General features: G+C 41.0%; 1 protein-coding gene across 1 annotated transcript in view; it reads left to right on the top strand.

Annotated features, from left to right (window-relative positions):
- LOC108793879 (stromal membrane-associated protein 1-like) overlaps nucleotides 1-24774 on the top strand; it is a 127210-nt gene that overhangs the window by 64772 nt on the left and 37664 nt on the right. The window contains exons 3-4 of the mRNA XM_018564830.1: nucleotides 4606-4691; nucleotides 14193-14268. Of these exons, the coding sequence (XP_018420332.1) occupies nucleotides 4606-4691; nucleotides 14193-14268 (162 nt within the window). The remainder of the gene's footprint in view (nucleotides 1-4605; nucleotides 4692-14192; nucleotides 14269-24774) is intronic.

Genomic DNA, 24774 nt, shown 5'->3' on the forward strand with positions numbered 1-24774 from the left:
CAGCAAAGTATGTAATTTTTTTTCCCCCCCCAGGCACTTGGTTATGATTCCAAACAGCTGCTTCCAGCTCTCTCTGCTCTACTTCCACAAACTTCCTGTCCAGTACAAGATCACAAGAGAGAGCACTCTCCAGCAACGATATATCTACTAGCTTGGGGAAGGGAAGAGAGGGGAATAAGGCAGTGTATTGCCTTGCTGTCTCTGTGTTTATGGAGACACACAAGGGTGGCTCCATAGGACCCTGCAAGGGAAAGGAGCCACCTTAAAACAGGATATCGGGGCTAGTGCTCAGGGGACCAGCTGATTCTGCAGGAAACTAAAGCTTTCAAACAATTGAGGAGCAGCTTCCATTGTAAATGATTTATCCAGCATTTGAAATTAGCTTAAAAGCATTTTGACTTTAATATCACTTCTGAAATCCTAATCACCATAGCAGATGTCTGTTTTGATATTGTTTGTCATTTCATATATGACTGGACAGCTCTTGTTTATTACTTTCACAGATTGCTCATTATCCCTATTCCTCCAGTTGAAAAAACAAAACAAAACTGCACTGTATTGTATGCTAAACCGCCTTTCTTGTAGAATAATTGAAAAGCAATAAACTGTTATAGTTTATCATTTGCTTGAGGCGTTTGTAAAAACATGTTGTCGTCGTTATTATTATTATTAATAACTACAACAATAAACAAGAGAATGTGCCAGAAAAAAAGCAGACCAAGAATAAAATGGTCTCTTATGATACCACTCAAATCAGAATTGGCAAGTTAAAATGTACAAACTGTGAACAACTGTGACTGTCAGTCATCTGTGAGCATCCACATTGTGGAATTTAAAGGCTTTAAATTGCAAGTTTGGTAATACGTTCGCCAAATGCCATTTTCCAGTACAGAACAAACGTAATCGGTTTCATTTCTAACTGCAAGCATATTATTTATAAGCAATCAAGCAACCTCCTGCCAGAGGTGTTCTGTCTTGGATAAGTTCCCAAATACTAAATCCCTTTCCTGATTGCTATAGCTTCCCTGGGCACTGACCTGTATGTAAATGGTGGGGGGGGTTACAGTAATGAAATATGTATTAATATCATTGGATAAATCATGACTGTCAGATTTCCCCATGAGGTATTGTGTCCAGAAGATGTACCAAGAAGGAAAGCACTATTCCAGCTTCTATTTTGGTGAATTAAGAGCTGGCTGTTTCATAAACTGGATACACCATGTGAACAAAATTATGAATCTGTTAGGTTTTCAGAGCTTCAGATATCATTGTGTTTTTTTATGTATGCAAATCGTTCCTTTTTAGTAGTATAAGTAGACCAAGCCAGCCAATCTAGATACTTCAGTTGTGGGTGGCCAGAGGTAGGATAAACCACATCCTGGTTTTTTGGATCCCTCCAAAGCTTAGCTTGGTAGAAAGATTGCCCTGCACCAGTTTCTCTTGCAACTGCACCTTTTATTTGTATACTCTGTTAGCCATGGCTGTTTTATATTGGAGATATGCTTATTTAACTATTCAATTTATTTAAACCTGAAGTTTAACCTACTTGTATTGTCCCCTAATTGGTTCACCCCCACCTCTGCACAATTAACATGGTAATGAAAATACAAAAAACAAAACCTTCCATTTTCATTGCCTTATTTCGGACCCAGTGACATCATTATTGGTCTATGGTCTTTTCTGTGCAATGCAGGCAGATCATGGCTGCTAGGCTGCTGCCTCAATGCTCTTTACAAGTCTTCAGCCCTGATGCAAGCAGCCATATAACTCGTGGGAGGGGTTAGCCAAATATCAAAATGCTTTTGATGAGTGGATGTTAGTCTGGAGGAGTGGGCATTCCATGGCAGACTGCGTTTTTATGCAGACTGCCCTAGGTAATGCCCACATGTCATGCTGATCTTCCATGATTGAAAGAATTATAGTCCAATAAATGAAAGTGGTGGGCCAGGAACAGTAAACTGGGGAGGAAAAAGCTAAAGGATGCTGGTTGCCCTCCAGCCAGGAAATTAGGCTGACTCTATCTGATTAGAGAAGCTTGCAGTAAAATCAGAATATGTACAACTGTGCGAGACTAAAGTTCAGCTTTAAGTGTATTTCTAGTATTACTACTGCAAATGTCTATATAGTGACTTTCCACAGTCCACTGAGCATCAGGAAGCAGTCATGCGGCAGTTTATTGCACAGTGCTGCAATCCTCCTTTATTTTCAAGCAGTGGCAGCTAGAAAAATAAGTGTATTGGCCTTTTTACAGAAGACGGAGGACACTGGGGATCTCACCTTAGAGGATGCTCTTTCATATGATGGTACATTTCCAATTGCAAGCAAAATCCATTGAAAGAAGAGATTGAGCAGAAGATTAACCATATGTCTAATTTTACTTTTATCACAGTTTCATAAAGCCCTGTCCAGGCTTTGCTTTTAGGTCTATGAGCCCGCACTCATTTAGAGGTTTGTAAAGTTCTCTTAGATCATAAATTGTACAATCATATTGTAATGTGTGTCTGGATAATATATGCTATGTAAACATAATCTGGTATGAGAGGCTGTTCGGTTGTAAACAATCTAATCTTGTAAACTAAGTATACTGAGAATCGGCGTAAGGAACAGGAGGGAGTCAGTGAATCATAATTAACAGACTCTTTAGACCATGTCACCTTCTTGCACTGCAATAGAAATCTCATTATCATGAAAAATGAAGTGGAGATGTAATTTATGATGCAAAGAAGAAAATGTCAGGTTGCTATGAGTTACCTGTAGAATTTTTAGTAACTTGTAGACCTCCTGAAATGCTCTTCTCTGTGATGACTGGTCATATGCTTTGGAATTTGGTGACGAGATGTCAACCGAAGGGGCTTGGAGACTTAAGCTGGCCATACACTGTTCGAAGTTTGGCCAATCCTGCTGACTAAGCCAACATTCAAACTCCTGTGTGACCCTGCTGGCACCACTCAGCTCGCCCAAATTATCGACTTTTGTTGAAGCAGCTAGGTGGAAAATTGTCAGGTGAAAAGTGATTTCAGCCAATCGGCTGCAATCGCTGTTCAGGTATTCTGACAGCGACAGCCGTCAGTACAATAGCCCTGCAGGGTAACTCCATCTAGCCACGCTGTTTATTGTGCATGGATTATACTGTTATATTTCTTTGGTTCAGCATGTAGGCTGTACTAAAATCTTTTATTGTATGGCCAGCTTTAAGTTGGGAGTCACAGTAATACATCCATTAATTGCATTGATAAGCAGTGTTTGTGTTTGTTTTTTTTTCAGTTTTTTCTTTTATAGTTGACTTGATAGGTCAGCGCATCAGAACTACAGCACTAAAGACTTTTGTTTTTTGCAACGCGTTGATTGCATTTCTGTTAAAAGACCTATTGAAAAGAATGCATTTTCTCCTATCTGTGCATTTTACTGCGTTGGGAAGTACCGCAAAATGCATGACAATGTTTCTGCTTTAAACAGGCCCAGATATTCTGGACAATCGGCACCTCTGCCTAAAACCAAGATGTTCCCCTTCAACTGGGTTCATATTACTAATGACAATATTGTAGGATGCATTTTTGTGTTCAATGTTTTTGCATATATTTTCTTGTCCTGCCATTCATGTGGATGTTATTTTGACACGTACCACCTACCTAAACATTGTTGCTGACCAAGTATACCTCTTCATGGACAATGGTCTTTCCTAAAGGCAGTGGCCTCTTGCAGCAGGATAATGCATCCTGCCATACTGCAAACATAGTTCAAGAATGGTTTGAGGAACACGACAAAGAATTTGAGGTGTTGACTTTGGCCTCCCAGATCTTGAGATCTAGATCCAATTGAGCATTTGTGGGATGTGCTGGAAAAACAAGTCCGATCAATGGAGGCACCACCTCGCATCTTACAGGACTTCAAATATCTGCTACTGATGGCATGGTGCCAGATATCACAGCATACCTTCTGGGGTCCAGTGGAGTCCATTCCGTGATGAGTCAGGGCTAACTGAACACTAAAAGGGTACAAATGTTATCTGTTTTTTTGGGGGCGTGTAACCCATTACGGTTCTCTTATTTGGAAACTGACCTGAGTTTAGTTGGTGGCTCTGACAAGCAGATGTTTTTGTTTTAATTTATGGACTTACTTCACAAAACCCTTCTGCATTGAACTGTGTTTCTTTGCTGCCTTGTAGAATAAAAGTGCAGGATAACCCTGCTTGGACTGTTTCTGGGTTTTTTCCCCTGCCAAGCAAAAAAAAAAAGGAAGTGCCATTTTCTTTTTTTAAGTGCACACCAATGCCACAAGATATATGACATAAGGCAATTGCCTTGTTGCTGCAATGGGACTGCATTGGGTAGTGCTACCTCTTATTAAAGGAATCGCACAAGCAGCATTGGGCAGTGCTGCTCAGCACAGCCCAATGCTGCTTGTGTGATTCCTTTAATAAGAGGTGCAGGTTGGTCATGGGAGGCAGGATTGTGTTTTCACTGCAGGTTCACTTGAACAGTTCTGAAGTTTGGATTGCCAAGGTTTGTGAGAAGTCTATTAGCAAATTATGCAGAAAATGTTACGTTACAATGATTTATTTGTGAGTAAATTTCGTTTAGAATTTTTTATTTTTTTTCCTTCTAGTGTATGCAGGACATGGGAAACACAAAGGCAAGACTACTGTATGAAGCTAATCTTCCTGAAAACTTTAGAAGACCTCAAACGGACCAGTATCCTTTAACACAGTGATTTGGGATTGATTACACTTTCCTGTCTCTCTTTGCAATAAATGATATTGGTTTAAGCTAAATATTAAATTAAAATGTGAAAAGAGATTGAAAGGAAAGTCCTAAAATATACATTTTAAATAGTGATTGCTCACATGCATGATTATAAAAAAATGTAAATGAGTATACAAAATACTAAACAAAGTTGATTTTAGTTGTCATAAACTTGTATAAGTATTTAGACATGTTTAGGAAATGTTTGGTCTCCGCAAATACATCCCTGTCACAATATGCAACAGAATTCAACAATATAATTTCATTGTAAACAATAAAACGGGTACTGCACCGCAGTCAACTATGTAAATTATGTAATTGGTCTACCACAACCAGAAGGAAGCATTTCTCCAGCTTCCCCTCTCCCAGGAATCACAAAGACTATGTTGTAATGTTGCGACCACTCACAAGGTAGCAGTGGGGGCTCATCTACAATGTTTATATACAGTGGGGGCTCATCTACAATAGTGTTTATATACAGCCACGAATATAAACACTATTGCTCTAGCAGAGGGATGAAATTGTTTTATCTTGGGTAAGAAAGCTCTTTTGTGTGAATCAATGGTACCTCACACGGCTCATCCTTCCTCTGTGTGCAGCCCACTGAGTGTTGGGCACCAGGTAAGCAATGGCTCCCAATTGGTACCCTGCACGCTGGCAATTTTTTGTTTACATTTCAATTGTTTGTCACGAATTCTGGTGCTGGCACAATTATAATGTAAACAAAGGCTGACCATTTGCAGGGTACAGATCCTTGCATGCAAGCTGGCTCCTAAAGTTCTAGCAACATCCCTGTAACGGGGTCCAAATGTAATAAGCTGTAGAGACTGTTAATTCAAGCCCTCAGCTCTCAACTGGAGCAGAGTCAGTCTCCTGTACAGCACTGGTCACATGTCTACATAATGTATGTTCCACCGTACATTAATACAACTCCAGTGTTCTAATGTTAAGCTGTTGTGTGGCCCTCTGAATTTGAGCCCCCCCCATATTAGTTGACCGCATCTGGTCTTGAAGATGCTGACCGTAGATGGTGCCGAAACAAACATGGTACCATTCAGAAAGGACAAATGTCAAAGTGAAATGTTCTCTTCATAATAAATGCTTTCTGCCCATTACTATGCATGCATCCACTTAAAGAGCATCTAAAGGCAAAACTTTTTATTTTTGGATAGAGTGTTGAGAAGTTAGAATGCCTGTTGGGCAGGCAGGGGCCCACTACGTAATCAAATTACAGTGTAATCAATTCAGGCACCGCAATGCTATTACCTTTTATAATATTAGTTGGGCAATGGGCAAAAAAAATTTGCGATTATGCATTCAAGTTCAACAAGAGCACATCTTCCATAGTCTGTATTACAGTATTTACAAATATGATTGTGCGTTCTGTAACTGCTTTGAGATATGGGTCAGGACCTTGTGATTACTTCATTTGTAATTCACATGGGTGATTGCACTGGCCTCTCAATAATCTGACCCTACTCTCTGCAACACACTGTTATGTGAAAACGTATGTTGTGTTAGACATCTGATTGCTTATCAAAACTGCTATTTATGCACCTAAATTGTCTCACACTTTGAACTTGAACAACATTTGACCAATGTGTTTCCAGCCCCCTGATGCCACTCATAATTGTCAAGATGTTTTCTCTTACAGGACATATTGTACTCTTAGTCTATTACCTCTTCCAGTGCCTGTGTTGCCTTCATTTTGTAAAGTGAATGTAATTTCATTTGTGAAGTTGGAAGAGCATAATTTCTCTTGTGGGATGCAGTTAATTATAGTCCACACGTACCCTTAAATGACAAATGATAGTTTTACATTAAGCTTTCCATTATTAGGATTTCAGGTCTTATCTCAAAATTTTAATTACTTTAGTTTCCTGAGATCTATTGTGCAGCAGACCTAATCAACAGTTCTGTTCCTTTGAGGTTGTTTGATCTTTTCAAAGTTGTTCTGTTGTCAATGGGATGCGCCTGCAAATGTAAGATTTACTTCACTATGATTTACTTTTCTATGGGGCTAAATGGTAATTTAATTGTCTGCAAACTGGTTGCGTTCAGAGGAAGTCAGAATGCATATTTAATCAGTGTTCCAGCTCACATTAGGATGTAAGGACTGCATGCCCACCTAACCTTCCCTGTGGGGCTCATGCTAATTTCATTGTTCGAGGAAAAGAAAAAAATAATGTAATGGATGACATTTCAAGCATAAGAATAACCTTTTGGTCTGCAGATTACCTTATCTTTTATTGCGAAGGAAATTTTGTTAAAAATTTTCTTCCCACGGCAGCAATAGCTTAGTGAAAGTGTCTGCGTTGGTATCTTACACAATATGCTGTTTTCACATAAATTCCCATATTCATTTGTATGCCGAGTTATTAATGGGACAGAAGGGCTGTACTGTGTATTTACAAAGAAAGTGTTAATCCTTGCCATCATAATAGGCAGCAGCTATGCCCCTTAGTGACAGAGATGAGCTCACCAGTCTGCTGCTTCTCTTTTTTACCTTCCAGTCACAGACTGGGTTATGGACAAGACCTGTAAGTACTCGACTACAGCTGAAAAATGTCTTCTGCCCTGCCAAACATGACCGTGCTGTGTGGCAGAACTGTGTTAATATCAGGACTAGATAGACAAACACAACTCTTTTGGCATGATAGTTTACCCTTTTGAGGCATTCCTAAAGTGTTCTTTACCCACACCCACATGTCTCCTACATAACTCTTGCAGATCATATAATAAATATGTTGAAATAGCTACCAGAATCCAGGATAAGGTGCTTCTGGTGTTTAGTGTCCTGCTCTTCCTGGCCAGATTATTTTTACATATGTGACTCAGGGTGGGATCTGTGTGCCGCAGAAGCAATGACACAAACTGGAGTAAAAAAAATAAGAGGCTCTAGCCTTTTCTCAAACCCCTGAAAAAAGCTTCTGAAAAATGTTGCCTCTAGATAAAGTGTATCTAGAGGCAACATTTTTGTTTTTTTATATTTTTGATAGTAATGAGTTGGAACTAGGTATGCACAAATACCGTTTTTTTGGTAGTGAGTACGAGTACCGATATTTATATTTTGGTGCTCGCTGATACCGAATACTGATACCTGTACTTCCAGTAGCATTTTTCCTGCATTTGCCCATCTTCCTGGGCAATCGGGAAGCCTGGCAGCTTGTCCATGCTGTTTGGCTGGTTCGATGCTGATTGGCCTGGAAGCCAGCTTCCCAGCCGTTCAGCATGGAGCCACCTTCCCGGCCAATCAGGGAGGCGGGCCATTACCTGCAGCCCGGCTTCCTGATTGGCCGGGAAGCTGGCTTCATGCTGTTTGGCAGGCTCAATGCTGATTGGCCAATCCGCATCGAGCCAGCCAAACAACATGGAGTCGGCTTCCTCGCCAATCAGGAAGCAGGCTCCATGTTCCCTCGTGGCACTGCTGCTCAGAGGAAATCTCCCTTTGACCGGAATTTCCGGTATCGGGATAAGTATCGGTGCATTTGGACGAGTAAGTACTCGTCTGAATACTATGTCAGTACCAATACTAGTATTGGTGCATTCCTAATTAGAAACTCTGCTTTTTTTATTGCCATCTTTGCTTGAGAGATTCATCCTAGTTGCCCTAGTGATCATTGTCTCAGTGAAGATCCCAAATTTTTAGTTAATTTCTGAGCGCTCAGTGAACAAACTGGTTACTCTCCAGTTCGGACACTGGTTCTTCTCCTCGGGATCATTGCAGGTGCTGAGCTCATCCACACTATTGTATCCCACATTCATAGACCAAACTGCACTATATATGTGCAGTGAACATAAAGCTTTTTTTCTTCGTATTGCATTGTTTTCACACTGTCATCCCCATCCTGGACCGTGCAACACTAACGTGTTTTACCCAGTTTGGCTTAATCCTAGAGAGATTGCTATGATTAAGCCCAAATGGGTGAAACATTGGTGAGACAGTGTGACCGGGATGCAATACTAAGAACAAAGCTTTATTATCAGTGCAGATACTGAGTACGGTTTAACCACCTCAGTAAGGGAGCAATTTTGTAATTTTTGTACACACATACTACAATCTTGACTTTTGGAATGAAAATTACTTTAAACCCTCAAACAAGTACATATTTTCTGAAAGTAGAGGCCCTGTAAAATAAAATAATGGTAGCTGCATTTTTTTCATGTTGCATGATATTGACACACGTTTATTGAATCGATATCTTTTTATATCATCGATATATAGTAATACACAAAAATGTGTAACTTTATCACATGTGTGCTTTTCTGCTGAAATGTAAAATAACGCATCGCACACACCAAAAGCCTGTCTAGCATTGACTCTTCTGTGATCCCATTGTGTTAATGCCCAGAAGCACAGATAGCCTTACTTGGAAATTCAATTTATTCCAGTCCCATGACACTAGAATGTCATATTATACCCCCATCTTGTGCCCTGTTTATACTATAGACATGATCAGCTGAGCAAAGCCATATGGGAATTAATGTATCCTTATTGGCTGAAACTTTTTAATTCTGTCCCTGTCACTTGGACACAAAACCCCAAAGGATGCAGAAATCAAGCTGATGCCTCCTTATGACATTTGAAGTGGAAAATGCAGAATATGTATATTGAATTGTCTCCTTGCCATTGAACAACTAATAAATAGATTTTCACAGCAAATAAAAAAAACACTGAATTAAACAAAATGACTCCATTATTGACATTTACATTACCATTGGTGATATGAAACTTGTCCCTGTATTAAAATCAAATACTGTTTTTAATGGCTATCTTACTGTGGAAGAACGAAAATCTCAGTGACTAGAATCCTGCTTTGAATTTGGCACATCATCTACATCATCTACATTATCCTTTTCACAGGCATGTCGATGTGCAGGATTTTCTCCAGATTATACATGTTTATTGCTTTCACTGTCAAGGTCACTTTGCATGATGTAAACCATCATACGCTGCCTTTGGCATAGTTATTGGAAAGCAATAGCAATTAAAGGAAATACAATTATTTTTAATATTCTTAACCGACTGTTAAGACATTATTAGATTGCAGTTTTTTTTTGTTTTTTTTTGCTCTGCTTATTTAGCAGTTTGCAGGATGTAGCTTTTTCCATCTACCCTGTTTATAATGTGGCTGAAGACTTCCCCAAGTAGGATTGACCAGCATAGTTATAAGCCTATTAGAAAACCCTCCTTACATATTAGTTATTTTTTCTTATGCTCAGTATCCGGTCTCATTTCATGGGCTTTTGCCTGGGGATCCTGTTGTCTATACTTGGAAGGTTTGCACAGTTGTAGCCTTACTCAATAAAACAACATACAGTGTTTAACCAATTAAAATAAATAATTTCCTTTATTTGAGTACAGCATACGAAAATATGAATTGGTAGTCAGGCGTTGCTACGTTTTTAATATGCCTATTGGTCTGGTCTTTAGGTCAGCGTAGCCACTCTGAAGAAATATTTTGTTCATAGCACATCAATGGTAATGTAGGCAGTGCATGGCCATGTGTAACATATAATCTGTAAACCCTTAGTTTAGCAGCAGCATGTTCAACAACAATTAGATCATTTGCATATGTAAATATAAAGTTCCTTGCAACTGTAATCAAAGGTATTTAATACCATCATTTAGGGCCCATTCACACCACATCCAGATCATCACCAGACCAGATTGTTTCCGGACCCTAATGTATCCCTTTGTTATTTCTGACCTCTGTTCACACCAGTGCAGTCCGTTCCAGACCAGAAAAATACTGCATGTCTCATTTTGTCTGGTCCGGAATGCACTGGAACTGCGGGCAGGTTCACACCATTTCCCGGAAAAAAAACAACTTGTTGCACTCATTGCGAAAAGTTTCTTGTAGTGGGGGGGGGTACTAACAGTGACTGCGGATGACGCCAGAAACATCAGCAAATATGTAGTAATGTCACCAGCACACCAAATCATTTTAGGATAACAAAGTCTTCATTTATTGAAGTTACATGTCATATAAACAATCGCTTTTGGGACCGCACAGGGTCCCTTCATCAGGCTTAGCATTGACATCCTTTCATCAAAAACCTTGTTTATATGACATGTAACTTCAATAAATGAAGACTTTGTTATCCTAAAAGGATTTGGTGTGCTGGTGACATCACTACATATTTGCTGACACAGGCTAGATCTCAAGGCTGACAAACCACAGTACAATAATACAGTGGTTATAATATGTTCTAAAAGAGATAACTCTAACCGTTCTTAATATGAAGCACAGGATACATTTGAATGCATGGGAAATGTGTGAGAGCCCCATTCTCCTCCCAGCAAAGGTTGAGCTTTCACTCAGTGTCTAGATTTATAGGCATAATGATCAGAATGGGCAAGCTTTGTGTAAGCAGGAGGCCAGATTTGTTCTTTGTTCTTCTTGGGTTTTACTTGTGAATGCTGGCATTTTTAAACTTTAATAAGCATGTTTTTATATGATAGACTAAAACTTTAATGGCGTGTGTGATGAGTGGCCACGCCGCTGCTGTACCCCCTTCAGTTATTTTTCCATGACTAACCCCATAACACTGTTAATATTCTTTTCAATATGATAACCACTTTAACTGATTTAGTCATCTCGTTGCATCTATTTTCTTTCTGCTGTGCTGTCGGATGAAACACGTTTTTCAAAGCAGTGCCTGACTCTTGTTTTCTAGCTAGGGGATATTTTGTCCTATTTAATATTCCTGTAGTTGAAGTATAGATTTTTTTTTCCCCAAACCATGAATGTTTCATAAGACAAACAGTTGCGTTTTTTTGTGATTAAGCTTAAATGCAAAGCATAAATCAGATAATGCCAAAATGTGATGACTTCAATAATCAGATACTACTCCCACAAGAAACCATATCACAAAACCTTGATCTGCTATGCCACAATGTTTTAAAAAGGAGCTTGTGCTTTGAATTTATGTATGAATTTGCACTGAGCTTCTATGTTCATTTCAAATGCTGCTTAGAACCAGTACAAATATTTTTCCAACAGTTTACATTTAACCGCTGCTTTAGATATTACTATGAAAGACAGTTATGATGCATTGCAGATGTACCACATCATAACATTTGCTAGGATACTGATTATCTTGAGTTATATGGAAGGGTAGGATGCCATAATTTTGTTATGTTCCTGGTAAATGCAAACCGAAAAGTGCTTTAGTAAGTTTTTGCTTTGACATACTGTATTAGTGTATCTTCGAAACCAGTCTAAACGTGCCCATACAACTTGCGATTATCGTTGGAAAAACTAACGAGATCGGGTTTTCGTATGATAATTGGCCAGTTGATGGGAAATGAACGATCACAATTACTGTACAATTACATCTACCGGGCTTTTTCCAAAATTGTAGAAAATCGCTAGATTAGTGGCGTTTTCGTGTGAAACAAAACGACAGGAACACTGCACATGCGCAAACAAAAGTCCATTCCGTCAATCGACGAAATTCAGTCACTTAGTATTGCTAACAAACGATAGTTGAAATCCACATTGGTCTGCATGATGGGGCAGTCGTGCGGAAATCGAACGACGGTTCGATGACGGCACGATAAAAATCGAACAATAATTGTAAGGTGTATAGCCAGCAAACGTTGCCCTTTTCAACCTCTGACACACACTGAGTCCTATACTCTGTCACAGTTGGCAGATGGACAAAAAGGCATTTGTGGGAAGGGGGAGTGTGCTTCCACTTTAGAAAACATCTGATGCTTTGTGAATCCACTGTCATGGATTCACCTTGTTTTAAATGCCTGTATTACATACATAGAAAGTAGTAAGTCCCTCTGCACTCCTCACGGCGCTCCCGGCCCAAGTTCTTATAGCGGTGCTCGCAGTGACAAACACCGTGCAACAAACAGTGGAAAGCAGAAATCACCAGCACTCAGTAAATATCTTTGATGTTCATTTAATCGGACCAATTGTCATGTACAAAATAGCGATGTTTCGGGACCGCACAGGATCCCTTCATCAGGGCGACAATGTTACATTTCGTACATTGTTGCCCTGATGAAGTGATCCTGTACAGTCCCGAAACGTCGCTATTTTGTACATAACAATTGACGATTGGTCCGATTTTAAAAGGACATCAAAGATGTTTACTGGTGTGCTGGTGATTTCTGCTTTTCACTGTAGTACATTTATGGTGTCTAAATTGTAAAAAATAAACAGAAATCAAAGGCCAGTTTCATTACATAAACTTAAAGAAAAAGAATGGCACAGGACAAGTGCCCCTTCCTCCCCCTGTTTGTTCTAGTAATTGAAACATTGCTTCATAAACTTAGAACAAATCCTAAAGTACACTGTTTTCTGTTTTGCTAAGTTACACAGGATCACAATACGATACACTGAGCATTTTCATGTTAGTGATATCAAAGTCAAAATGTTTTTAAACTATTTCAAATTATGATGACATCACTTACAATGGATGCTGCTCCTTGTTAAAAAGTGTGTTTCCTGACTAATCAGCTGGTCCCCTAAGCACTGGCCCTAATATCCTGTGATAAGGGTTGGTCCCTTGCAGGGTCCTGTGGAGCCACCCTTGTGTGTGCTAGTAAGCTGTGTGTCTCCACAAACAGGCAGGCACAGCAAGGCAAGTCAGTCCCCCTTCCCACATCTCCCCACTTCTCTTCTCTCTCCTCCTTCCTTCTTTCTGCAAGCTAGCAGATGGACACTTGCTGGCGACTGTGCTGTCTCTTGTGGTCTTATACTGGACATGAAGTTTAGGGAAGTGGAGCTGAGAGAGTTTGAGTCAGGTTTTTTGAAACATAACTGTAAGGGCTTGGGGGAAAATGTAAAGGAATACTTGAGTGGGCAATGTATATTTGTTTGATCTGGATTCATTATTGAAAAAAAGATGGAGTTTTTAATATTACTTTAACCATAAGTTTCTTTAGAACAATTAATAATCGGTCATAACCTAGCTGGCTCATGCACCATGGCTCCTTTGTACGCCAAGAGTCTTCTTTAGAAATGACCTCACCCCTAACCATACACACTTTGAGGTTATCGATCTAACTTAGAATGGGGAGAACAGATCTAATAAAACAATTTTAATGGTACACAGACCAAAAGGGAACAAATAAGAGATGTTTATTGTTGGAGTTTACATACACTATACAGTGACAAAAAAAAGGGACACGGGTTCTTCTCACAAGAGCTTGCAATCAAAAAGGAGAAAACAAATTGGTAAAGGGAGTTATAAGTTTTCAAAGTATATAGCCTCTTTATGTAATGTGTCCAATAGTGTGGTAAAGTTCAGGTTGCTGTTTCCAATGTGTTCTTGTTTCCCTTTAAGAGACTGCAGAAGCTCAGTGTGCAACTTTTTCTACTAAACATTTATCTTTTTACGCTTGTTTCTCTGATATAATTTGAATTTTTTTTTTTTTTTTTGTTCACACCCATTTCTTCTTAATTTAATCCTTAATTTATGGATCAGATCTGTGGAGTTCTTCATCAGGGATAAATATGAAAGGAAGAAATATTATGACAAGAATGCTGCAACCACTCTCACTGTAAGTATATATTCATGCTCTCACTCCCTCAGAGATGGCAATAAGTGTACTTTTTGTTTGTTTTATTTTTTTACCCATTCTCACTCATTGTTTTCTAACATTTCACCTTTAAACAAATCTGAATGCATAAGAAGTTGTTTTTTTTTTTTTTTATAAATTAACCATTTTAATTCAGCAGTTTGTAGATTTTGTATCTGTATTCTGTAAACTACTATTGTACATGGATTGTTGAAAAACATTGGTTAGTGTTTGAAGTATATGTTCAGGCAAAACTTTTTTTTTTTTCTCTTAGTTTTGCATAGACAGTAGGAAGTCTTGTCCGGTTTTTACTGCTACATGGGGGTCTGTTACAGAGTTTTGCCCGTATTACTTTTCCTGCTCACAATGTTATATCTGACAAGAAGTAAACAGATGTCTCGAAACACAACACAAAAAAAACATAATATTTAGCTTAATGGATTTGGAGAAGACTAGATCTGTCAAATGTTTTGCACTGGGATCTGGAATACAGGGCAGTTCAAGGGCCCGGTGGGAGGAGTGTCTGACGGGCTCCTGAGTAGGGGGTATAGGGTCCGACGAGTTCCCGCTTGGACTACAGGCCAAGTTCCTTGTAACGAGCAACAAGCAATGAGAGAGGAGAGTCTACTAGCGTGGAGACACGTTGCTTGAACGCTAAACTACAGGTGTGCAAGCTTTTTAACACCTAGGTTCAACGTGGATTGGAAGGAAAGAGTAGCTCAGACAGGGGGCGAAACATGACGCTGGATCAGTGGTACAAGGAACTGTGATACCTGCCAAGAGGTCCACCCACCAAAATCCACGGACTAGGCAAGGAGGGCATTAATCAGAGGCCACAAAGAGACCCAAGATAACCCTGAGGGAGCTGCCAAGCTGCATGGCGGAGATTGGAGTATAGAGCTGCAGCTAACGATTATTTTCAAAATCGATTAGTTAGCCGATTATTAAGTTCGATTAATCGGTTAATCGGATAAACAATAAAATACATTTTAAAAAATGGCTCCAGTGATGGACTACAAGTTTGTATTGAGATTGGAGTCCATCACAGGAGCAAGCTTGGAGCGGTGGAAGTAAAAAAGAAAAAAAATAGTGTGGTGTGCAATATAGTGAAATGGAAAGTGTAAAATTATACAGCAATGAATGGCATCGGCTATAGAGGACTACAAATCCCAGCAATAGTACATTATACAGCGCAATGCAGAATATCACCAGCTATAGAGGACTACAACAAATCCCAGCAATAGTACATTATAGCTGGCGGGATTCTGCATTGCGCTATATCTTTCCATCGGGCCACTTTAAAATGTACACTCCACAGAGGTGTCCTTCATGGAAGAGTGGCCAGAAAAAAGCCATTGGTTACAGAAAAAAAAATAAGCAAACACTTTTGCTGTTCCCCAAAAGACATGTGTGCACCTCACCAAACATATGTAAGAAGGTACACAGATGAAACTAAAATTGAGGTTTTTTTGCCCTCAAGGAAAACACTATGGAGCAAACCCAAGACCTCTCATTACCCCGATAACACCATCCCCACAGTGAAGCATGGTGGTGGCAGCATCATGCTGTGGGGATGTTCTTCATTGGCAGGAACCATCAAAATGGTCAGAATTGAAAAAATTAGGGGGGTGGTGCTAAATACAGTGAAATTATTGAGGGAAACCGGTTTCAGTCTGTCTGAGATTTTGAGACTGGGACAGAGGTTAACCTTCCAGCAGGACAATGACCCAAGGACAAGGGTAGACAACCTTGGCTCTCCAGTTGTGCTGAAACTACAAATCCCATAAGGCATTGCAAAAGCCACAGGCATGACTCCGAGAGGCAGAAGCATGATGGGATTTGTAGTTTCAGCACAGCTGGAGAGCCAAGGTTGCCTACCCCTGCCCTAGGCATACTGCTAAAGCAAGACTCGGGTGGTTTAAGGGGAAACATGTAAATATCTTTGAATGGGGCCTAGTCAAAGCCCAGACTTCAATCCAATTGATAATCTGTGGCATGACTTGAAATGCTGTACACCAGCAAAACCCATCCAACTTGAAGCAGCTCGAGCAGTTTTGCCTTGAACAATGGGCAAAAATCCCAGTGTCTAGATGTGCCAAGCTTATAGTGATGTACCCCAAGAGAGGGGAGAGGTGAATAGTTATGCTTGCTCAAGTTTTTTCAATTTAAATTTTTTTTTTTGGTCTTATTTCTTGTTTGTATCACAGTAAAAAAATGTTTTGCATCTTCAAACTGGTAGGCTAAACAGACCCCTGACATTTTCCTTTTTTAAAATAGAAAAAGAAATTGAGGACAGTCAATTTCCTTTTCTGCAGCCTCAGCACTCAATGAATGGGACGCACTCAGTACAGAGGCTTCCCATTCATTCAGAAACTGCTGATAGTAAATATTTTACTATCACCACTTTCTGAATGGGGCGGAGCCTCTATAGTGAGTGCTTCTCCCCATTGAGAAAATCATGACTGAACAGGAAGTGATATAAATCACATCCTGTTCATTCATAACTGTGGACACATAGTACTATGTGTCCCCAGTTATTTACAAACACTAGAGTGGTCAGACGATCACTCCAGTGTTTGCTCTGCACAGTGGATTGGTAAATATCACTGATAATAATCGATCCCCTGCTCGGCCGCGCAAAGAGCCGCTGTCATCTGGAAACTGACAGGATGACAACGGCTCCGATCTCCTCACCGCTCGGCCATCCTGAAACTTGCGGCTTCTCCCCGCCAGCCGCCGCTCGCTCCTCCGCCAGAGATTTTTTTCGGATCCCCGCTGCCACAGCCCCTACAAGCGGGGGACAGCAGCTGGGATCCATGCAGACACCGATCTCTGCCTGGAGTGCCTCCAGGCAGGGATGAGAGGCTCCAGCTGCAGCGGTCCCGGGTGTGGGAGGCCCGGTATTTTTTTTAATAGCGGTCATCAGTGGCTTGTGAGCCGCTGATGACAGCTATTTTTAAAGGGGACAGTCCGGGAACAGTTCTACTATAAGTTCATGGTCGCTAAAGCGACCTTGAGCTTATAGCAGAACTGTAAATGCCACCGCTGTTTGGCATACCGACCTGGCCAGCTGCAAACCGTATTCCGCCGTATGCCTTACGGCGGTGGCAGGGAAAGGGTTCACGGACAACTTGTGTTGGAGGAGTAAAGCTCTGACAGTGGGTAAAGTAACAACCTTCTGATAACAATTGAGAATTGAAATTAAACGTCTCAGTTTATTCTTCTGTGAGTAAAACGGTAAGTTATTTCCTTAGCTCCCACCTTTTAGGGAGGATGCTGAACATGCACCAAAAATGTCTAGGCAGAGTTTCCAGTTTGCTTTTAAATGTTGGTCAATGGTTATATCCAACTTATAACTTAGTAAAAAAGAAACTGTTCAAATATTAGCAGTTCATGTTGGGCCATGTACGCTCTCTAAAACCAATGTCTTTTCAATATGTTGGATTAAAAATGAAATGTTGTAATTGATGTATAGTAGTGTCCATATTATGTATGGTCCTCTTATGCTGCTTATTGTGCTTATGTTTGTACTGAATCACACAGGCTTTATGGAACTGATTTAATGAATTGACTTCTAAAGTTACAGATCTTCTAGTCAGCTCAAGTAAAAGTTACAGATCTTCTAGTCAGCTCAAGTAAAGAGTTTTTTTGCCATGTGATCTAATTTTTAAATCTTACAACCAGAGCACATGTTTTTAAGGGTAGTTGTTCCCTGTTTTTGGTGTGGCATTTTTGTATCTGTGCAACAGTGGAGTTTTTTTTTTTTCCCTCCAATTTGAATTACATTTGTGTAATTGTCAGGCATATTGTGTAACCCAAGCCCCACCCCGCTAGGTTTCATTTTAATTAAAAAGTCAAGGCCTTATATTAAGTTGTGCCTTTTAAAAGAGAACTATGGGGTAAGTGTTTTCCCCCATAGCTCTCTTTAGGGTCACGGGAGGACATATACAAAATCCTCCCATGCCCCAAAGGTCAGTATATCACAGGCTATTGCCCGCGATATACTGAGAGTGCCGAGGCCGGGACGGATCTTGACAATACTGCCTCGATCCACCCAGCTGCGTGAGTGACAGCGGGCTCTGCCTATATAGAGGCTGAGCCAGCTGTGCCCGCCCCATTCCCCGTCCGTTCCTCTAGTCAGCGCTAGAGGATTGGGGAGGGGAGGGGGGGGGGATCCCTGCGGGGATCGGTGACTGACAGTCACTGCTCACTGCAGAGAGACGTTCGGGAAGTGAACGAGCGCCGGTATGTGTTCGCTCACTTCCTGATCGATAGAGCCGATCTGTGACAACTTATTTGTCATCACTCACCTCGTAGTTCAAGTATTTTTATTAAAAAAAAAATGTTTCTGGTTATGCCATTGTATAATACTATACTATATTATACTACTCTAAAGTTAGCATGCATACAGTAGTGCATCTTTCTTAGTGAATATTCTCTAGCATTAGGAAGTAGAACTATCAGATACGTTCTTGTCATTAGTACTGTAGCGGCAATGTATAATCCCAGTATACCAGCAGGCAACTATTCTCCAGGGGTATTGCTGTATTCCTCAGAGTTTTCCTGATATTTTGTAGAGCCCAGAAAAGAAAAGGGTGAAAACCACATTACTATGTATTATGTTCTAGGCCATTTGCTGACATGCTGATATATGGTAGACATCTTTCAGCTTTCCTAATACCCTGCCCCGTTCATGAATCTTCTGCTGTTAATTTGTAAGTCTTGATTTAGACAGTACTGCAAGAAAGGTAAAGCAGGCAAACTGGGAAAGTTGTCTTATTATTATACAGGATTTATATACAGGTGAAACTCTAATAATTAGAATATCGTGAAAAAGTTCATTTATTTCACTAATGCAACTTAAAAGGTGAAACTAATATATGAGAGACTCATTTTCATCAATCATCAATTGTGATGATTATGGCTTACAGCTCATGAAAACCCCAAATCCACAATCTCGGAAAATTAGAATATTACATGCAATCAATAAAACAAGGATTGTGCATAGAACAATATCGGACCTCTGAAAAGTATAAGCATGCCTATGTACTCAGTACTTGGTTTGGGCCCCTTTTGCAGCAATTACTGCCTCAATGCGGTGTGGCATGGAAGCTATCAGCCTGTGGCACTGCTGAGGTGTTATGGAAGACCAGGATGCTTCAATAGCGGCCTTCAGCTCTTCTGCATTGTTCGGTCTCATGTCTCTCATCTTTCTCTTGGCAATGCCCCATAGATTCTCATTGGGGTTCAGGTCAGGCGAGTTTGCTGGCCAATCAAGCACAGTAATCCCACGGTCATTGAACCAGGTTTTGGTGCTTTTGGCAGTGTGGGCAGGTGCCAAGTCCTGCTGGAAAATTAAGTCAGCATCCCCATAGAGCTCGTCTGCGGAAGGAAGCATGAAGTGCTCCAAAATCTCCTGGTAGACGGCTGCGTTTACCCTGAACTTAATGAAGCACAGTGGACCAACACCAGCAGATGACATGGCTCCCCAAATCAACACAGACTGTGGAAACTTCACACTGGACTTCAAGCATCTTGCAGTGTGTGCCTCTCCATTCTTCCTCCATACTCTGGGTTCATGGTTTCCAAATGAGATGTCCATCACACTTTTCTTCCATTTCCAAAAACCTTATTGACACTTCTAGATTAAATAGATTCACAGGCAGCTAAAACATATCACTCTTCACCTGCATGGCTTCAAGGCATGCCTGCAAGGCTTACACTCCCCCTATTTTGCCCTGCCTAGAATGACTGGCAGTGACTCCTGCCAGAAGTTACGGCTGTTTAGAGTATATCCACACACTGTAAGCATGGATGACTCTGCAAAAGTTATCCTCTCTAAAGTGTGCTGGTGCTCTAACTTTTGCCAGCACGACTCCCGACAGGCGAGCTGTCAGTTATTCCATGCAAGGCTGAAAGCACTAAGCAGTAATGGTATCATGCAGAGGCTTCAGCAAACAATGCTTCCCCAAACACAAAGCACTGGTATCCTGCAGAGTGATCCACTGTTCCCCAACTGTTGATGTGCGACAGGTGAGGCCACTCGGCAGCCAATCACAGTGGAACGCTCTCTGCAATGGAGACTACACCCCTTGCCCTTCTCAGCCCTTACAATCTGGAGACATTGTGGTAATGTGATTGCAGGAAATAGCTATCAAAAAGGTATATAGCACCCTTTGATTATAATAAATGCATAATTGTTATGTAAATTTTGAGCCTATAGATTTAATTCCCTGTCTTTGTTTCATACACTTAACAGTAATTTTGATTTGGATAGATTGAAAGCAGTCTGTATGATGGTTAAAAATAAACTGTCTAGACTACATGCATGACTCGCCAAGACAATTTGCAAAATATCCCTCTTAGTTGTCTCTTTTTTTTGGGGTCTGATTAACAGACCTCTTTAAAAAAATATTTCCGTATCAAAAGTGTTATTCTGCACTAAAATTTTCATCAAACATCTAAAGGTAGTAGTAGTAGGTATACCATGACATGGGGAAAATGAAAAGGTCTCACGCAGTGTTTATTTCTCTTACCTGTTGGTCAAAACATATGTATGCTTCTAGGAAACAGGTGTGCATGTGGGTATAGACAGATCTCTTTGAGGGCAGATCATCCTCTAATGCCTTGGTCCTCAACTGGTGGGTCGTGACCCCCATGTTCAGTGGTCAAGAGATCTCGCTGCACTCCTTACCGAACAGAAAAGACCCGTATGGCCTGGTGGGTGCTTGTAGTGACCACGGATGGCACCGCCGAGGAAAATCCGGTAATTAATCTATCGTCCCGTCCACTATCTGAGGGCGAGTGCAATTTATTAGCTAAAAGTCTTTCCTTTTGCCCCACTAAACACTTTGCCCGGTTGGGTTTGAGGTTGACACATTCAAATACGAACGCACACTGAAACTAACAACATTTTGGCATGCTTCCCCCTACCATACGTAGTGGCCTACCCTTCCGGGTTAAAAGCAATTTTGTTCCCACAGGCCAATTCTCGGCCATAGAGGCTTATACTTGGACCGTCAAGTTCGATGTAACACACAATAAATCCCATGCCAGAACATATACCAATATGACTAAATCAGATCGTGATGCCCTTGAAGCATTGCACAAACACTATTATAATAAAATCCGCGGATAAAGGCGGGGCCATTGTAATGATGAACTATGACGAATATAGTCGTGGTATGAAAGCCCTGTTGGCGGACACAGCAAGCTATGAACCAACCACGCATGAAAAAATGCGTTGCATCAGAAATTAAATAGTAGCCCTGGTCGGGATTGGCCAGTCTAATGGCTGGGTTGAGGAGTCAGTGGCTGCATTTCTCATAAATGAAAATGCACGCACAACTGTCCTATATGGACTGCCTAAAATCCACAAAGGTACCCACCCTCTTGCATTCCGTCCAATAGTCTCCGGGACAGACTCTATCACACAACCCATGGCACAGTTGATAGATCACTTTCTTCAACCACTGGTACGCAAACTCCCCACCTACATCAAAGATACGGGAGATTTCCTTACGAGACTGCGCACACATGAAACCATCGGTGCACATTACAAACTGGCCACCATGGATATTTCGTCCCTCTACACGTGCATCCCCAATATGGCAGGAATTACAGCGGTCGAACACTTTTTGCACGAGGAAGGCCCACATGACATACCCGCTGCGTTAATTTCTGAATGTCTGAATTTTGTACTGTCCAATAATCTGTTTACCTTTTGAAAAAGTATTTAAACAAATACGTGGCACAGCAATGGGTAGCTCAGCAGCACCATCATTTGCAAATCTGTTTATTGGACACATAGAGGAGTGTTCCGTGTATAAGTCCACACAATATTCTAAACACGTAATAGATTGGATAAGGTATATCGATGATATTTTCCTACTGTGGGATGGGACTCATCAGGAGTTTGAAGCCTTTGTTGATTACCTCAATGGGCTATTTCCAGGGATCGTCTTCAATCTGGTCATCTCGGACAGCGAGATCTCGTTCTTAGATGTGCTCATCACGATTGATGACGGTAAAATACAGACATCAGTATATACGAAACCAACTGACAGAAACAGACTCCTGCGTTATGATAGTGCACATCCCCAACATCTTAAAAACAATCTACCCATATTACAGTTCCTCAGAGTGATGAGAATTTGCTCAAACTCCTGAGGTTCGCAAGCTCCAATTGAAACAAATGGCTGACCGCTTTATCCAAAGGGGCTATCCTAGCATGGTAATTGACGCAGCTCTAGAGAAAGTGCATGCTAGATATGCGGGCACCCAGCGAACATCCCGACTGGCGATAGGCTCCCGTTCATACACACATTTGATTCAGCAAGTAAAGCCATACACAAGGCCACCACATCCAATCTTAATATCCTGAATGCAGACAGGAGTCTGATTCAGTGTGTGAAGAACAAACCATTACACGTGCACAAGCAGAGCAACTCACTGAGAAATCTGCTGATCCCAGGACCAAGTACAGTAAAAAACAGATCACTTTATCAAAAAAAGTGGGATGTTTCAGATGCTTCCATTGCAACATCTGCAGCTCTGTTATATGCAGATACCATTTTTCACATCCATACACAGGCAAAAAGTACAACATCAGTGGCTACTATACCTGTGACACTGTTTACTGCGTATACCTGCTCAAGTGCCCCTGTTCACTAATATACATTGGCAAAACCATTGGGCCCTTTAAACGCCGCTTTCAAAAGCACAATATGAGAAATCATATTGACCAATCTGAAGATCTCTCTGTGGGGGGAGAGAGAGAGATTATAGCATTGCCCATGGGGTGTCTCTATTATCTGTCCTCCAGAAAGCATGCTAGTGAGAGGCTCGAGTTAAGGCCTCTGGGTTGTACACAATCCAGTTTAAAGATCCAAAACGCCTCCCTCCGGAGTAGCTGTTTAGCTCTGTCACCTCCCCTGGGATGTGCATGTACCTGTTCGATGACCATGCCCATGAACAATGCTATGATCTCTCTCTCTCCCCCCACAGAGAGATCTTCAGATTGGTCAATATGATTTCTCAGTGGGCCGTGCTGCACATAGGCAGCTCTGAGTACTCATTTTTTCATTTATTTCCCCCCCCCCCTCCCTACCCACCACATTTTGGCTTCCTGGCATTCACAACCCTCTTTTCCCCCTACTCCCTCCCTATGAGTGCAGGGACCAAAAGACTACCCATGACGTAACATCAGGACAAAATTGATTGAAACTACTCAGGGCATATATTATAATCTTTTCTCCATCATGTAACATTATGATGACATTTATCAAACCCTCATAGGGCATATTCTATGTATTGAATTATCATGCCCCACGAACTTGTATCTATGAATATTTGCCTGAAGTTAGTATCATTTTTGTCATGTCATGGATAATGTTTTCTCCCCCCTGCACCAATCAAATGACCGCAGCAGATGAATTGCATATGTAATACAAGTTTCACTCACTCTGTATACATGCACTTCAACTTATGATGATGATCCCATGAGGTCATCAGTTTATGGGCTTATGTTGTATGACAGCAGAAAAATGAATGAAATGTATGTTTATTTTTTTCTGCCTTAGCCCTCATTCACACCTGAACGTTTTGTAGCGCATTCTACGCTCGACGAACACTCTACAAAACGCTCAAAAATATAAATCCCATTGTATTCAATGGTCTCGTTCCCACCTTGGCGTATTTCCGCCCGTTCCTAACGCGATACAAAACGGCCCACGCCTGAAAAGGTACATGTACTACTTTGGGCCGTTTTGTTGCGCGTTTCCATTGGGATACAGCCAAGTAGCCTTCGGAAACGCGTTTGTCGCGTGACTTTTTTTACAGCGAATCGCGGTAAAAAAAACGTGCGACAGTTGCGCGACAGACGCGCATATGCAATACGCCTAGGTGTGAACGAGACCTTACTCTTATCTCTGTTGCTACAATCTCTACTGTCATTTTTTCAATAAGAAAACCGATCAGCACTGAGTCCAGCATACTAGTTCCCTATTCCTTCAATCTATTTGTAAATAGCGATTCTGTGTATGTTTACTTCACCACAACAGCGCCTGCGATCCGGTGTGGCCAATATGGAAAACTGCAGCTGGCCTGCCAGAACTCCTGGCCGAACAGCTCACTAGCATTTACGTGCTGTTAGTTAGCCACAATCACTCACAGGCTATGTTTATTTTAAAAAAAATTGGGCGGGAATGGACTCTCTGCTGACCTTTTCTTAATGGGAGGAGTCTGTGTTAAACCTCACATTTGAATGTCTATTTAAGGTGCATACTGTTCCATTGCTTTGTTATTCTGAGCCTGATGAAGGGGACCCTCTGAGGCCCCGAAAGCGCTTGCATTTGAATGGCAGTGTGCCAATAAATGGACTATTGCTTTATTATACTTGAGTGCTGGTGACGTTATTTCTCTCCCATTTTCAGTGGGTCGCCACATGCCTTCCACTTATCTAGGTGAGACACTCCTCAGCCTCCCCCG

The sequence above is a fragment of the Nanorana parkeri genome, unplaced genomic scaffold (assembly GCF_000935625.1).
Source record: "Nanorana parkeri isolate BGI_ZX_2015 unplaced genomic scaffold, ASM93562v1 scaffold785, whole genome shotgun sequence".
Lineage (NCBI taxonomy): Eukaryota > Metazoa > Chordata > Amphibia > Anura > Dicroglossidae > Nanorana > Nanorana parkeri.